General features: G+C 53.8%; 2 protein-coding genes and 1 pseudogene across 3 annotated transcripts in view; 1 reads left to right on the forward strand and 2 right to left on the reverse strand.

Annotated features, from left to right (window-relative positions):
- Positions 1-17,279, reverse strand: part of LOC311429063 (uncharacterized protein) — a 70,586-nt gene that overhangs the window by 13,194 nt on the left and 40,113 nt on the right. The window lies entirely within an intron of this gene.
- Positions 5,794-6,771, reverse strand: LOC311429073 (olfactory receptor 14C36-like; annotated as a pseudogene). The gene has a single exon. The product of its transcript is annotated as an olfactory receptor 14C36-like (transcript).
- On the forward strand, positions 12,267-16,702 carry LOC311429062 (uncharacterized protein). Its single transcript, XM_084540210.1, has 9 exons — positions 12,267-12,366; positions 12,753-12,823; positions 13,200-13,288; positions 13,399-13,504; positions 14,329-14,452; positions 14,761-14,898; positions 15,213-15,349; positions 15,632-15,754; positions 16,064-16,702. Exons 1-9 carry the CDS (start codon positions 12,298-12,300, stop codon positions 16,179-16,181), a joined length of 975 nt encoding a protein of 324 aa, XP_084396336.1. The 5' UTR covers positions 12,267-12,297; the 3' UTR covers positions 16,182-16,702.

Here is a 17,279-nt window from a genome sequence, read left to right on the forward strand (position 1 = left end):
CATGTTTCTTAGACCTTCCTCTTCTTTTTGATCTTATCGATGAGCTCCTTGGTCATCCACGCAGGTCTCCTGCCCCCCTTCCCTGATTTCCTACTCTTAGGGAGGCACTGATCCTGAGCTTGCAAGAAGTGCTGTTTAAATGTTGCCCAGCTCTTACAAGCACCCTTGCCTTCTAGCAATCGAGCCCATGAGATACCCCCAAGTAGGTCCCGGAAGAGGTCAAAGTTGGCTCTTCGAAAGTCCAGGGTAGCAATCCTGCTTTTTGCCTTACTTCTTCCACCAAGTTCCATCTTGGGCCACTGCATCCCAAGCTGCCCCCAACCTCCACATCCCTAACAAGCCCATCCCTGTTGGTAAGGACAAGGTCCAGGAGCACCCCCTGCCTTGTTGGCTCCTCCACCACCCGCATCAGAAAATTGTCCTCAACACATTGTAGGAACCATTTGGACTGCGCTTGCCTGGCCGAGTTGCTTACCCAACAGATGTCTGGATAATTGAAGTCCCCCATGAGAACCAGCACCTGGGAGCGTGAGGCTACTTCCAGCTGCTTGTAGAAGGCCTCATCGACCTCCTCCTCCTGATCTGGTGACCTGTAGGATACCCCCACAACAGTGTCACCCATACCAGCCCACCCCTTAATTCTCACCCACAAGCCCTCCACTTGTCCATCACCTGCCTCCAGGTGGAGCTGGGTACATTCTCATTGCTTCCTCACATAAAGGGCAACTCTTCCCCCTCACTTCCCCAGCCCGTCTTTCCTAAAAAGCACGTAGCCCTCCATGACAGCGTTCCAGTCATGCAAGCTGTCCCACCACATCTCACTGATTGTAATGAGATCATGGCCCTGTGACCATACACATATCTCAAGCTCACCCTGTTTATTTCCCATGCTTCATGCATCAGCATTTTAGGGAAGTAGCAGGTGCAGTTACCCCTAGAGGGATGCAAGAAGAAGATTCTGGATGGGGTATCGGGAACATTACCTTTTCTGAGGAGCCCTGGGGCGATCCTATGGGACAACTCAGAGGTTTTTCCCTACTATCTTCAACAGTGACAGCAGTGACAACATCCCCTAGCCCTTCTCTGTCACTTCTAACTCCCCACCCTTGCCCCATCAAACCTAGTTTAAAGCCCTGGTAATAAGTCCAGAGAGTTTGCTCCCTGTTATAAATGAGGTCTCAACTCAATCTGAATTTTGTAATAGTTCTAAAACAAATATTTCGAAAAGGTATAAAAGGCAAGTGAACAGCGCTGGGTGTGCGGGGAGTCCACGCCCCACCAAAACGCACACACAAACATCAAACATTCTAAATATACAGAACATTGCTTTACATACTAAACACAAGTATGCCTATACATACGTACAATCTGGAAAGGTAACAAACAATCCTTTAAGTTCCATAACTTACTAAAATTGAGTTCACCTATACATATGTAAAATCAGAAAAGGTAACAAACAATCCTCCAAGTTCCACGACTCAACAGGCTCCATTTTTCACTCCTTTTCTTGATTACATACAAGTCTCCATTTTCCATTCCCTTTGAACAATATGTCTCGCTTTAAGTCGTCAAGCAACTCGGTCTTCAGGCTTTATGTATCCTGTTCTTCCCGGATCGAAGAAAAGCATATCCATCCCCTTTTCAAGGCCAATAGGCCTGGGTCAAAAGGCACGTTCAGGTCAACAGAGAGCATAACAGCAAAAGCCTTCGATGGCTGTAGCAGCAGAGGGGCCCATGGCGTAGCAGTCAGATCAGTAAAGGAGCCCGCAGCTCCCTCACTCTCTGGCAAGCCACACGTTTGTGATTGTGGCCCCACATGGCTCTTTAAGGCCTCAGAGATTGCTCGCCACGTGCCGAGCAATCCCACTGCAACCTTGTCGTTTTTAGTTGCAGACTCCCACACCTTGACCTCAGTTTGGTCCCATATTTCAGGCTCATAAACTGTCCAATCATTAATAACGAGAATAAGCTGTAAGGCTACCAGGACAGTCTTTGTTCCTAAGGACGTATGATTCCCCATAATGTGCAACTGCTTACCAGTGAGAGGCAGTTGTGTGCACAGATCTGCTTCTCTCAGCTACAGCTTCTCTCCAGCTCCAGTGTGCCTGTTTCCAGCGACTTTCTGTACGAGCTTCTCTGAGCAGTTCACTGAGTCTGGCCAAACCTATCTTCGTAAGGCAATCAAAGTGCCTGTTCCCATCCTGGTCTCCATCCTGCCAGCCTGTTCCTCTTTGCTTCTTTTTCCTGCTTCTTTATTGAAGTAACTTCATTATGCTGCTTTTCTTTTTTTTTTTTTTTTTTTTATCTTGAGGGCAGGCTCCCCTCTTATACCCTTGTCTCCACAGCATTTCTTTTCAACACAACTTTTCATTGGTCAAACAATTTTGAATGTAGCAACAACAGCAAACACCCAGAAACTTCCATGCCTTAACAGCTGGAGAACAAGAAACCGGAGACTGCCTGGAGTCTCCTGAATCACCCTTCTTTGTTCCCTCTAAACTCTTTTATATTCCTGATGGCCTCGTCGTTAAGAGTCTAATGTTATCTCAACCACGGGGCTTTCCAACCCCCATGGCCACATTCCCAAATCTCGCCCTTCTTTATTAACATCAACCATTTTCTCAACACGAATTACCACTCCATATATAACACTCCCCAATATACTTGTACCCCACTTGCTGAGCTGAAGTCTGTCAGGAGCCCACATACCTGACTTCTCAAAGGCCTGCCCAAAATCAAAATACCTAAAGCCTTGCTCCGGACACCACCCCCTCAGCTAGCCATTTACCTGTCCCGTTCTTCTCCTTCTTTCTGGGTCCCAGTCACCCATCGAGCAGACAGATGAGAACGCTGCCTGAACGCCGGATCCCTTCAACATCCTTCCCAAAGTCCTTTTTAATGTTACTCATTTTTCTTGTTGCAGCTTCCTGGGACCCAGCCTGAACGACAATAAGAGAATAGTAGTCCTCTGGTTTAATGAGTTGTGGCAGAGCCTTCCTAACGTCTCTGACACATGCTTCAGGCAGACAACACACCTCTCTGGAGAGGTTATCCAGGCGGCAGACAGGAGCCTCAGTGCCCCCCAGCAAGGAGTCTCCAATCAGTAAGACTCTCCACCCTTTTTTTGTGGCACTGGTTTTGATGCAGCACCCCGTCCAGCCCCGCTCCCTATGCTTGGTACTTCCCTCATCCTTGACATGCTTCTTGGGGCCCGGGTTACAACTCTTGTCCAGACCATCATCCTTTTCCTTTCTCTTGCCCAAGAGCCTCAAATCTATCACCCAAGGACACTGTGGGAGTTGGTGGCACCATGGGTGTTGGGGGCAGACGCCTCCTTCCGCTTCGAGCTGAGAGGAGGGTCCAGCCCCTTTCCTCTTGTGGGTGATTGAGCCCTCTGTCCTGCAGCTGAGCAGCTGGATCAACTACTACCCCTTGCAGGGACTTCGGAGGGGGCTGCTGGGCTTCAGAAGGGGCAGGTTGACACCTCCTAGCCGTCTCCCTCAGACACTCCAAGGAGCCCCTCAGGCTGCTGCTTTCTCACTGCAGCCCAGCCATCTGCTCAAGCAGTTCCATGAGCAGGGCACATCTGCACCCATGACAGCCCTCTCTTCCCTCAGGACCCAGAGGCCTCCAGATTCTGGAGCTCCCTGCGGTCTCCAGTCTGGACTGCCACTTCACCCCTCAGGGGATCCACCTGGGTGCCCACATGATCCCAGAGAGGCCGTGTCCCCTCATTTTGTGTTGCTGCCCCGGCCCAGCCACTGTGATGGGTGCCCACCGTGGTGAGTTATAAGTTTAAAAGGCAGAGATCCCCAAGGAGAGGAAAGGAAGAGAAACGGAGGTGGGAAAGGGAGGAGAGGATCCTCCCCACACTCCTCCCTGCCCTGCCTGAACTGCCCCACGCAAACTGCCTGCACTAACTGCCAAAGTCTGTCCTGGGTCGCTCCCTAGGGACTGCTTTTATACCATCAGGGGGTTGGCTGTTGTCACCCCTTGCTCTGCCTTCAGCACATCAGCGCCTGCTTTTCCAACCTTAATGATTCTATGGGGCTGCGGCTATGGATCCAGCCTGTTAGCAATGCTCGACAAATCATCGTAATCTCTCTACAAAGTGTGTTAAGCCCGTAACAGCAATTGATGAGTGATCTGCCTGTTCCTTGAATAAACACTGGAGACCTCTTTGACTCTATTTTCTCTGTCTGTTATTTTCAGAAGCCAGAGTGAAAGAGTAGTATATTAGCTCCCCATCAGTGAGAAACCACCACACTGCTCATACCTATTGCTGGTACCAGCTGTGGTGTAAATGCCTGAAGTAACTAGGAAAATAAAACTAACATTCACATTTTTAAGGAAAAGGTACAGCATTGAAGAGGCTTTCAGGGTAGGGCATAACTGCTTTATCTGAGCGTTCCCTAGGCTCCCAGCCTTAGATGCTATCGCGCTGGGGAAACTTGGTGTGCTAGCTCTAAGGAACAGCACGGAGCGTAGAGTGGAGTGGAGACACCACGGCTAGGCTCTGTAATCAGATGGGACCTCGATTGTTCTTGTGCACAAAGCTGCACTTTTTGCCACCCTAAGCCAAAGACCTGTCATGTTTTGACAAATGCTGTACCCTAGTGTACTTTTTGCTCATTATAATATCATTATAATACCAAAACACACCTCCATCCCAAAAGCTACCCGCCTCCAAGGTGCGACCACCCCTCACTGAGCATGCGCTCTGAATTCCTCGGAGCCTATTACTTTAAACGGAGACGGGAAAACTTTACACCAATCATAAGTAAGATATGCTTGACTAGAGCCACTCAAGCTCCACCTAAAAGATAGAAAATAATATAAATTGGCCCAAGAGAAAGGGGATGTTAGGGAAGATACCACCGTCAGGGGAGATACCATCCCGAGGACAACATCCTTAGGACCTCCTGACTCCTGGGATCAGTCGACGGGCTGAGCCTCTCTTCCCCCCCATTGGGACGCCTTTGGGTGAGATCTAAATACTTGCTTATAAATCTCTATAGAGTCTCTGATCCTTTTTAACGCGTTTATAACACCTGTAACATCTATAACATCTGTAATACCTGCAAAATCTATAACATCTATAACATCTGTAACACCTATAACACCTGTGTATTTTATGCATACTAGCTTGCTTTTGCAGACAGTCACTATCACCGGCAATCCAAAAGAACCTGATTATCTGTTGCTGTAATAAACCATACTTGATTGCATTGTGATAACTCTCATTGAGTGCAACGAGGGTGAGGGTGGTTATCCGTGATAGTTCAGTGTTCTGAATCTAACCAGACCCCCAGGCGGTTAATGCATTTTTGGTGAATGTCCGAGCGGACCCCCAGATGGTTAATGCGTTTTTGGTGAATGTCTGAACGGACCCCCAGGCCGTTAATGCGTTTTTGGTGAATGTCTGACTGGACCCCCAGGCGGTTAATGTGTTTTTGGTGAATGTCCGACTGGTTCAGTATCCTGAATCTGACCGGGCCCGTAACGGTTAATCAGCTACACCCCTTAACGCGACACCAGCTTTGAAAGAAGAGGCAGGATTTCAGGCAGTGCATTGGAGAGATGCTGTTTAATTAAGGAGATGCTAAGAGAGAGTCAGTGCTGATGTACAGTGCTGGCGCGCAGGGAGGCAAAGGATGTGCAGAGTAAACAGAGCAGTTTAATACTCAGGAGATGCAGGATGAATAAAATACCTTTGTAGGATTGTAACAAATAGAAATGACACTGAAGATTATTATAACATAATGAGAATGAAAGTAATTATCAGGCCTGCAAGGGAAAAAAAAAAGGAAGTCATTTGTGGAGAAAGAGGAAAAAATTATGAATCTTAAAAAAAATCCACGGAATCAGTTTCCTAATAGCACTCCTGAGCTCCTTGTTTCTCATGCTGTAGATGAGGGGGTTCACTGTTGGGGGTACCACTGAGTACAGAACTGCCATCATCAGGTTCAGGGAAGGTGAACAGATGGAGGGAGGCTTCAGGTAGGCAAACATGGCAGTGCTGAGAAACAGGGAGACCACAAACAGGTGAGGGAGGCACGTGGAAAAGGCTTTGTGCCGGCCCTGCTCTGAGGGCATCCTCAGCACGGCCCTGAAGACCTGCACATAGGAAAAAAGAATGAAAAAAAAGCACATGGATGCTAAAGGGACACCAATCATAAGTACCCAAACATGCCTGAGGTAGGACTGTGAGCAGGAGAGCTTGAGGATCTGGGGGACTTCACAGAAGAACTGGTCCACAGCATTTCCTCCGCAGAGGGGCAGGGAAAATGTATTGGCTGTGTGCAGCAGAGCATAGACAGCCCCACTGCCCCAGGCAGCTGCTGCCATCTGGGCACAAGCTCTGCTGCCCAGGAGGCTCCCGTAGTGCAGGGGCTTGCAGACGGCAACGTAGCGGTCTTAGGCCATGATGGTGAGAAGAAAAATCTCTGCTGATATCAAGAAAAGAAACAGAAAGACCTGTGCAGCACATCCTGTGTAGGAGATGGCCCTGGTGTCCCAGAGGGAATTGGCCATGGCTTTGGGGACAGTGGTGGAGATGCAGCCCAGGTCGAGGAGGGCGAGGTTGAGGAGGAAGAAGTACATGGGGGTGTGGAGGCGGTGGTTGAAGGCTATGGCAGTGAGAATGAGGCCGTTGCCCAGGAGGGCAGCCAGGTAGATGCCCAGGAAGAGCGCAAAGTGCAGGAGCTGCAACTCCCGAGTGTCTGCGAATGGCAGGGGGACGAACTCTGTGATGGAGCTGCTGTTGGGCATTTGATTCCTCTGGGCACGGGGACCAGTCTGAGGAGGAAAATGCAGAAAAATGTTAGGCTGTATTCTGTGAGCAAAATGTCTTTTATTTCTTTTTTAAACCTCAAAAGTGATGCTGTCCTTTCAGGAAAACCTCTGCTGCAGCTGCCTTGCTAGAGTTGTGGTTGGTGCTACCAGAGGTTGCTGCTGGGAGCAGGGACCTCTGGAAGTCCTTGGTGTTTCTGCTGCACTCCAAATGAAATCTTGTGTGTTCAGAGATGGAAGCGCTCTATCCCTTAGAGCAGAGTGAGGGCAGCCATCCTGTCCCTCAGTCCTGGTCACAGCTGTCCCCGGCTCGCACCGCTTTGGTTTAGAAGATATCATGCTCAGGTGTTCCCCTGAGAAGAATTGGGACAGAACAGAGGAATCCAGTTTTGAAATGCAAAACTCCAATCTCCTCACCTCTTGAGGACAATCTCAGTTCTCCACACCTAGCAAGGGTTACAGAGGATCACTGCAGCTACCACATATTGATATCCAGCAGCATTAACACGCCCTTAGCCTGTAGGTGTGTTCTCCATGCATAGCACAGAGCTGCTATGGCAGAGCTGTGCCCTGGAGGGGGGCAGCGTGCAGCCCAGTAGAACCCTTGCAGGAAAAGTTTTGAATGCTCTAAAAATGGGGAGACCTGAAGACAGAGTGATCTCATTCACAGCCCCACACACAGCATTTCCACAACCCTACTTGTCATGAGGGGACATGGAGGCTTTTCCTCCTTTAATGTATCTGCATTATGTAACATGCAGCATCCGTACCTTAGCTTCATCTGAGTTATCCCCTATACCACTGACTCCAAAGGCATGTCATGAACAAATTCCCATGCAAATATCTCTAGTGGTCTATGCTGGGGAAGGGGAAGAGACCAAGGGTTGTACTGTGGAAGGCATCAGCAGTGCAGGGATGGCACGGAGGTGCCCAAATCGCTCTGCCACTGACTTTCTGGGAGCAGCTCCCTCTCACTCCCTGCCCATGGCTCTGCTGCCTGCAGCTGGCCCTGCCTGCAGCTGGGTCTTTTTCCCAACACCTCCTGCCTGCAGTCTCCCTGCAGCGCCCTGGGCAGCTCCGCGGGCAGGCTGAGTGCTGAGCCTGGCAGGCGGCAGAGGCCCTGCCCCGCCACACAGCCCCTGGGGCACAGCAGGGACCCTGCTCTGCACCACAGCCCTGGACACCCCTGCCTGCACCCCCGGCTTCTCCTGCCTCCACGAACTGCGGCTGCATTGCCCTCCAGCCACAGACTTACCAGCTGCAGGGCTGGGAAGTCTTCTCCCCCGGTGAGCTCTGGGCATGCTGCCACTGCTGCCTGCCTTTAAGCACTGTGTCTCTGCAGGCAGTGCCCCCAGCCCTGCTGCGCTGTGCAGAGGAGCTGCTCCTGGGCAGAGCTGTCTCTCTGCAGCGCTGCCCGCTTGCCACGAGCTCCCCTTGGGCCCAGGAGCCCGGCCCAGCTCAGCAGCAGAGGCCCAGCCCAAGGCCTCCCTTGCTCTGCCCCCCACCAGGCTCCCTGCACATGGCCCTGGGGCTGCAGGGGAACCTGCTGGCAAACAGCCTGAAGGGATCCCTGGGGCTCCAGCCCTCACCTGGGCAGACACACTTCTTGACAGCAGGATCATTTCTCCTAGCCCAAAAAACAATTATCTGTACCAATCACCTCTTCTCACATCAGCTGATGGTGGGACACCCAGATAAGGTCATAGAAGTAGCTCCTTTAACCCCCTGCTTAAGGAAAGGATTCAGCAGAGTCAGTTAAAACATCTCATGCTGGGTTTTTGTCCTGGGGCTGGAATGGGACTCAGATCCCTCTCATGCCTGCCACAAACCCACGGGACCTGGGATTCCTCTGCACTCAGTTTAGGTGTGAATAACATGGGCAGCTGCAGGTGAGCGCCTTGTCTCATCTCCAGGATCATTAATGGAAATGGAGGAAATCAAGGGAAATCAGCAGCCCCTTCTCCTGCCTGGAGATCAGCCCCAGCTCCAGCACGGGCCCTCAGGGCTGCACCAACACCACAAAGGCCCTCTGCTGTCAGGGCAGCACAGCCCAGGCCTGTTTCCTTCTGGCCTCAGGAACACCAGGGCATACTGTGCTTCAGACCCCTCATTTCATCTTCGTATGGCCATCTGCCATCCACAGCAGCATATCTGCTCTGAAGGAAAGCCTCTTCATGCCCAGGCTCTTGGCACAAGGTCTGGGACAAGCCTGAGTTTGGCCCTTGTGCCACAGCTGAGGTGCTGCAGCCCAGATGTGCCCCAATGCCCTCAGCCTGGGGCACAGGCAGGAGGAGCTGGATCCCCGCCTGCTGTCACAGGGCTGGGACATTGATGGCAGAGCTGCTGAGGTGTGGGGGGACAGGTCCCTCAGCTTGGGGTGCTGTGCTGGATGGGGGCAGATGGTCCAGAAGAGACAGGCAGGGGTGATCAACAGGGGGTTGCCCTCCATGTGAAGGATCTGTCTGGATGCTTGGAGCTCCTCTATGGGATGGGCAGCAGAGTGGGGGAGCCCTTGTGGGTGAGGGTCAGAGCAGAGCCAGTCAGGCTGACCTTGTGGTCGGAGGTAAATGCCTGCAGTCCCTTTGCAGCCCCTCTGTGCCATCCCTGGGGGTCTTCAGGCAGCTCCTCCTGCCGCAGGGCCAGGGCAGCCAGGCCCGAGCTGCTGCAGCCAGAAAGGTTTGCTGGTCCCATTACTTCCTCATCAGCTGAGACTGGGTCTCAGACAAAGAAAAGCAGCTGTAGCTGCTTAAATATGCTGAGAGCCTGGGGACGGCTTCTGCCGAGAGGCAAAACCCCTCTCATTTATACGCAGGAACATGGTGGAGGCTCCTCGCTCAGTCACAGAAAGGCGTGACATATGTTGGAGAAATAATCCACTAAACACACAAAAATCCACTGCTGAGGGGCAGGCACCTGGAGAGTATTGGCAGATTGACTTTAGCGAACTGCCTAGAAAAGGGGGGCTGAAGTATTTGTTAGTCCTCGTGGACTCGTCTGCAGGCTGGCCTGAGGCCTTTCCGTGTCGTACCAGGAAGGCGAGAGAAGTAGTACAAGCTGTGGTAAAAGAAAGAATTCCGAGATTTGGGGCACCTTTGGGAACGCCATCGGACAGAGGTCCACAATTGATAGCCAAGGCAGTTACTGAAAGAAGCAGACTATTAGGGATTGGTTGGGATCCGCATAGCCCTTACAGACCCCAGTCTAGTGGCAGAGTGGACAGAATGAATCATACTCTCAAGACTCAGGCAAAGCGTGTCAAGAAACTTCAGTGCTCTGAAGACAGGTTTTACTCTGTCTTTTGCAAAAGGCCCAGCCCTAGGACAAGCCTCAAACCCCACCTTCCTGGAAAAGCAGAGGCGTGTTGGGGCAGGAACACAGCAGGGACTTCTCCAGCACTCCACTTCCTTTATTCCGTGGCCTTTGTCAGCATTTGGAGATGCTCCTGGTGGATGGGCCAGGAACCGCTAGGAATGAACTGGGCAGAAGGGAGGTGACTGTTTCTCAGGACAGGAAGGGAAATCTCTCGTCTGTCTCGTGAGCTGTGCCATCTCCATGCTGCTGACGTCATAAGGCTTATTAGGACACGTGATGATGTCACAAAAGGATGGACTGCATCACCAGCATATAAGCACTGGAGCAGCGGCAGTGCTGGCACTTCCCTGCAAGGCCTGGTCCGTGCTGGGCACTGCTTGGGTGCTCCCCAGCGCTGTCCTTCTGTGGCCAGGAGTGTGGTTAGCAGGCAGCAAGCTTGCACTGGGCGACCCTCGCTGACGGGCGGAGGAGCAGGCGCACCTTGCAGAGGAGCTGTGGTTGAAGAGCCAGGGCGGGCATCCCTTGTCCTGAGCTGAGGGCCAGCAGCAAGCGAGATGGAGGGCTGCTGGAGGGTGACCATCGACCCTGATTTGGTTTCCCAGTTCCCAGTGCTCCTACGCCTCTCCCCCAAAGGTAAGGGTGTCAGGAGTCCCTTCCCACAGGGTGGCCCAGGGGCTGTCAGCTGTCCAAAGCTGCATGTCCTGGGCTGGGGGGTGGTGGTGGTGCTGGACAGAGCTGGTGGCTGCTGCGAGAGCCCTGCCTGAGGGTCCTGCTGGGCTCAGGGGACAATGGGGCAGCCAGGACCCCTGGTTCCTGATGATGGGTCCTGTTCTGAGCCCCAGGGCTCCTCTGGGCATGGCTCAGCCTCCTTGTGATGGGGACAATCCAGGGCCAGGTTTCCCTGGGAGCTGCTGCCTCTTTGGGATCTGGCTCTGGGAGGAAAGACCTCTGGTGTCCCAGAGACTGGTGTGGCCTGCAGCTCCCACAGGCCTCTCAGGAATGTCCCAGGAATGCCCGCATGGTGTTTTTCTGGGGGGGCTCGCATATGCCTGCATGTGTCCTCGCCTGGGTGCGGTGCTTGCCAAGAGGTGGTGAGCTGGCTGGCCTGGAGCCTGACCTGTCTTTTCCTTGCTTTCCAGAGACTGAGGCTGTCTGGGATGCTGTATCTGCACAAATTCTGGAAGCGCTGGAGAAGGATAAGGTGGGCTGGTGTCCTGGGCCCTGCAGAGCAATTCCTACCCTACACTGAGACTGCCCAGGGTGCCCGGAGCAGCTTGCTGGCCAGCTGGGAGAGAAACCAAGGCCAGATCTGCTCTGCTTCTCGGGGGTTTGGCACACCCTAGGGCTTCACTCTTCCCTGGGGCCTGAGTGGAGAGGGCGAGCAGAGAGATGGGGGAATATCCTGGGTCCGTGCCTAGGATAATCAGTCCCAGGCCTAAGCCGTGTGTTTAGGCCTAGGCCTAGGGAATCAGTCCCAGGCCTAAGCCGTGTGTTTAGGCCTAGGCCTAGGGAATCAGTCCCAGGCCTAAGCTGTGTGCTGGGAACCTCTGGGCTGTTCCCTAGCCAAGGGATGGTGGCAAATCCTGGGAGGGGGGTGATGAAAGAAACGGAGGATGCGGCTCTTCTCCAAAGCTTTCCAAAGTGCCCCACCTTGCCCCATTGTCCCTCAGGAGCGGGCAGGGCACAGAGCAGTGTCCCCCTGCTCTGACAGTCATCCCTTTTCCCGTCTCTCAAGAACTCCCCTGTCAGCCTTTCTGTCTTGTCTGTGTGCAGGCTATTCAGGTTGCGCAACTCGGGACCTTTGCGGTTCTCCAAGAGGAATTCCATGTGAAGCAAAAGCAGTTCTTGATTCGCAAACCGTTCTTCCAGCTGGACATTGATGAGGCGTGGGTGGAGGACATGTACTGTCCCCCTGAGATCCTCCCTGGTGAGAAGGCAGCAGCCCCCCTCTTCCTGCCCCATGTCCGTAAGGATTTGTTGCTGAGGATGTTGCTTCTCCTTGCAGATGACATCAAGGTGAAGCAGCTGAACTACCTGCAGCTAGCAGAAGCCACCTCCTTACCACCGTACATGGTGCAGGAGTGTGTGAAGGAGACCATCGTCTTGTACTGTTGCCTCCTGAGGAACAAGGAGCACGTCCCCTTTGCCTTCAGGGACATCGGTGTTTTGACGTGCGAAGATGATTTCCTGTGCATGAAGTTTTATCCGGACTGTGTTAAACGTCTGGAGAGCGCTGCGGACCTCTTTGCAGTGCTCCACAGTGTAAGTTGGTGATGTTTTGAGGGCTACTTCAATTTCTTTGGGAATCCTGTGGAAGGGTGATCAATCCGACCGCTGTTGGCCAGCCTGGACACGGCAGGCCAGTCAGGTGCCTTTCCCCACGCCTGCCCCTTTAGCTGCTTTCTCCATGAGCTCTTCTGAGCGTCTGGATGCTGGCCCCTGCAAAAGGCCTGGCAGCGTTACTGTACAGCCTCGATATTCTGCCATGCTCCTCCAGAGCAGAACAAAGGTTGATGGAAGAGGCTTTGGAGGAGGGTTTTGGAGAGAAGGCTTTCTTTTGGCTTGGGAGACAGGTTTGCTTCCTGTCAATGAGGGCCCTGAGAAAACTGCCTCAGAACCCCAACCAGCAGGTCTGTGTCTCTTTGCAGAGAATATGGCGGACACACCCGACTGCCTCGAGTGGAGAGACCACCGCTCATGAGATCCAGATGTTCCCAAGGTGAGTGCATTTCCTCCGCAGCCCTTGGCTTCCCACCTCCTCCTTTGGAAGGTGCGCGGTCGGGTCTCCACGCTCAGCATCCAGTCGGGGCTAAATCCTGGAGAGACTGGGTCCTGGTTAACTGAGGCTGACTTTTGGCTACGAGTGTCTTCACCTGGAGAGGAGGGGCATTGCGGTTGTGCTTCTTGTGCCCGTGCTGCTGGGAATTTAGGCTACCTTTTCTGGTGTTGCGGGAAGCTTGACAACAAACCCCATGCGTGAACGTGACTTAAAAGGGATGCCATGCCCCGTGCAACACCAGGAGGATTACTGCCAGCAAGCTGCAACGGGTAGGAGGCCAGCCTTCTTCAAGCCCGTGTCCTCTTTTGTTTGCCAGGTTTCATCTGACTGTGAGGACAAGGCCAGAGGCCAAAGTGCCGTCCAGCTCGCAGCAGGAAGCTGCAGGAGAGTACAGGATGAGAAGAGGTAAGGGTCCGTGCTGTCTGGGGGTGGTCCCTGCCCCACGCTGGCTGACTGCAACCAGCTTAAAAGGCAGTGCCCATGCGGCTGCTCTGAAGAGCTTCCTCCTTTCCTAGTTTCATTGTTCCGTACTGGCAAGCTGCGGAAGCTTTCCCTCCCCACGGTGAGAAGCTGGGAGCCAGACACGAGGCAGCAAGATCTGGAGAAGAAGCCTTCCACCAGGTGAGACCCTTGGGGGAAAGGAGGAAGGAGCCACTTGCAGCCACACAGGAGAGATGTCCCCTTTGGACCCACCAGAAAGGCTCCTGACACCCGTCCCGGAGGCAGCCGCTCTCTCCACGGATGGCAAGCGTGCAGCACGTTTGCCTGAGACTGGCACGCCAGCTTCATTTTCCAGCAGGGCCCTGATCCTTGGGGGAGCTGGATGCAGAGCCTTGTTGCAGAAGCTCTTGTCCCTTCAGGAGACCCCCACATTGCAACGGAGTCCGTCTTTTTGTCTGTGGGAGCAAACGTCCCCTGCAGTTTCTTCCAGCTCCCCTGCAGCTTCTTCCAGCCTAAGGAGCTGTGATAGCAGGTGGAAACGTTTCTTTCAGGCATTTTTTCCCAAAAATATGCCAGACTTCATGGCAGACACAAGAGAGTGCCGAGGGAGGGAGGTGGCATGCCTGCCCTCCTTCCCTGATGGCGTTCTCCGATGTCGCTGGCTCCCCAGCTAATAATAATATAGATAAGATAATCTGCTTTCCACCCATAAGCCCGGGTGGGCCGTACTGGTGTCTCTAGGATCCTGTCCTTGCACAAGACACTGCTCCTCTCCTCCTGCCACCACAAAGGGCCTGGATACGGGCATCCCGAGCCTTCCTGAAGGCAGCTGGTGCCACAGCTTGGCGGTTGGCTCTCTCCGTCTCTGCTGAAGCGAACACGGCCAGTCCCACACCCATTCGCTGCGGAACTGCCGTCTGCTGCAGAGGCTGACGCAGCTTGCGAGCGCGGACTGGAGACCGAATTCCCCCGGGCTCATGCAGCCTCCCGGTGTCTGTTTGCAGTGTGCTCCCCCCGTGTCCAGGCAGCTCCCCCAGGACGAAGACAGACGGGCAGGAACCAGCTCCTCGAGCCGAGTCCACCAGCACTGCGCTCCCTGCTCCCGAAGCCTCTCGCAGATTGGCGCAGGTACCTGCTCTGCCTTGCTGCAATGACCACGCGGTTTGGCACTGTACTAAAGCCTCTTTGTGTGGAGCGATCCCAAGCCAGACCCTTGGGCTGCGTTCATTTTCACGCTTGTTACCTCCTTCTCCTCTTCCTCGGGAGACACTTTCCCTGCCTCTTGCTGCCTCCCGTGTTGCCATGAGCCGCTTCATTTGGACCAGGGGGATGGAAAAGGAATGAGGGCTTTCTGGGTCTGTGATGGCAGAGGTCTTCGGTCCAACAGCTGAGACCAATCCTGTCTGCTGTTGTGTTTTCTGTTTGTTTTCCTCCAGGAGGCCTGGAACCTGTCCTCGCAGTGGGACCAAAAAAAGAGCTCTTGGCCCTTGTACCGAGAGCGAATACAGCAAGCCCGGGCAGAAATGGCTGCTTGGGAAGCCTGGTCTCGGGGGGAGGACCATCAGACACTCCAGGTACGGGCAGTGACCAACACCGCTGAGAACAGCAGCGCTCCTCCCCGCCAGGGCTCCGAGGGGGGCAGGTCCCAGGGTGGTGGGAGCAGGACGGGCACCAGGGCGCAGGGCAGGGCTTTGCCCGCTCCTCCCTGTGCGGGCAAGAGAGGCTGTCAGCAGAAAGCGAGGGGTCAAAGCAGCAGCCAGACGTGGGCCGGCAGTGCCGAGTCGCCTGCTTCCCAGCTCCTGCTGCAGGGTCCTTTCCGGGGGTCCTCTGGGAAACAGCACCCGTGTGTCCAGTCCTGTCTGATGAGAGCCTCTTCTCCTTGCACCAGGTCACCACTCAACACGATTGGGTTCCCCATCCCCCAGCCCAGCCCAAGAGCAAGGAGGTCAGGAGGAGGTGGAGGAAGGCTCCGACCCCTACCCCAGAAGAGGAGTGGAGAGCACCAGCCCAGCTGGACAGGCTCGAGTAAGTGTGTGCCGGCTGCGTTCACGTGCTGGGGCACTCGAGTAGCTGCTGAGCGATGTCAGGAGATGTCCAGCAGCCCGGTCCCTGGGTCCTGGGGTTGCCTGTGACACCCTTGGCTTTCTCCTAAAGCGGGCAGGACCTTGGTTACCGCCAAGGCCTAAAACTCATCACAGGGCGAAAGGGTGGGTGCACGTGGCAGGGTGGGTGCAGGGTCTGGAAGAGGGGAGAGGCAGAAGGGGCGTCTGGCAGAGGCTGAGGGATCCCTTCCTCCTGCTGTTGCAGCCACCTTTCCCCACGAGCACTGCAAGTTTTGAACAGGCTGGAGCCGCATCGCCGTCGACAAAAGATGTTCGAAACTGTTGCGGAGGAAAAGCGGCTGCGGCAAGAGCAGCTGTGGCTCCCCTGGTAAGTATCTCCAGACAGGGACGGTGCTTCCCGCTGCTGCAAGGCCCGTCCTTCCCTGGGGGCAGCACTGGGACAGAGAGGCCGTTCCGGGGCCCTCCGCTCCCCCTGCCTCAGCCCCAGGCTGATGAGCTGCACCCCTGGGGACCTTGTCATGAGCTTGGGCACGAGGCATCCGTCGCACCTGACGGCAACCTTGAAGCTGCAGGGGAAGCAGACCCCTACGTGCACGGCCCGAGCTAAGCCTGCAGGATTTCTCTGCCTTCAGCCTGTACACAACCTGATCATCCTCTTTTCCTTTTGACTCCCTAGCGCTAGATGCTGGTACCGCAACGGAGGGGAAGGTGCCGGGAATGAGGACGGCAGCAGCGGAGCTCAGAGCAAAGGGGCTGGGAAGCTCTCCCGCTTTCCACCCCTGAATGGAAAATAAAGAGCACAGCCAGACTGCTTGTGTCGCTTCTCTTGAATGCAGCGCCTTGTCTGCGCTAGTCTGTGTGACTTTTTGCCATTCAGGGGATGAAAAGAAATGCTCACCAAAGCACGGACAGGACCTCCTGTGTGATCAGGCTTGTTATAAGTTGCCCCCTTAATTAATTTTCAGAGAGCATTGCATTGATAATAGAAAGGAATTTCTTGAGTAAGCAACAGCAAGCAAAACAGCGCTGGGCGGCCGGGGAGTCTCGGCTCCGCCAACGGCGCGCACCTCACCCCCGCCAGGGTCCCTTTTTATATCTTGGTAATTCCGGGATTACGCAGCACATCCTGGTATATTCTGCGACTGCGCGCACTGTTGCTAGGGGGTCGTCTCTGTCCCTCTGGTGGTCGTGAAGATGAAGGCCGTAGTCTTCCTCGGCATTGTGGTTCAACTTCTGTTTTTATTTGGTCATGTTGGCCCAGCGTGAGATAGGAAGGCAGGATGTTGATACACTAGTTTAGCAACTTATCAGGAGATGGTTCCGTGAACTTTGCAGCAGGGTCTTTGAACAAAAGAGGCAACTGAGATGCAGAAGGAGAGAAGGGGAGGGGGTTCTCTTTTTTGTTACATTAAGCAAAACAATTTTCATAGTGTCTAGCCAAGCATTATACAGCTCCTTACTTCAGCAGGGAGCTTTCGCAACTCCCGCTCCTCAAACGGAACTCCTTGTTTTTATAATACAAAAGACAATGAACAAACATTTATTGTGTATTACACCTCTGGGGGTCGCCCGTACCGAAGGCTCGTAGTCTTCCTCCCAGGCTTTGTCCTTCGGTCGTTCTTCAGCTTCCCCCCTCTCCTGATTTAGGAGGCTCTGGGCCGAATGTCAGAAAGTTGTGTCTCGTGCAATAGTCAGCAGTTATCTCAAAAAAGCCTCCCCCCATTCTCGTATCTCCCAGACCCGAGTCTCAAGGTTTACCCTTCAAACCCTCTCTCAACACCATTCTTTTGCAAGATCAGCACTCTGTTTCTCTTGGACTTGTGCTTATCCAAGGGTATGTAAGACAGAAGGCCGCATTTCATCATGAGGCCCTAGCAGTGTTCCGTGTTGGC

Source organism: Aythya ferina, assembly GCF_964211825.1.
Source record: "Aythya ferina genome assembly, contig: HAP1_SCAFFOLD_279, whole genome shotgun sequence".
NCBI lineage: Eukaryota > Metazoa > Chordata > Aves > Anseriformes > Anatidae > Aythya > Aythya ferina.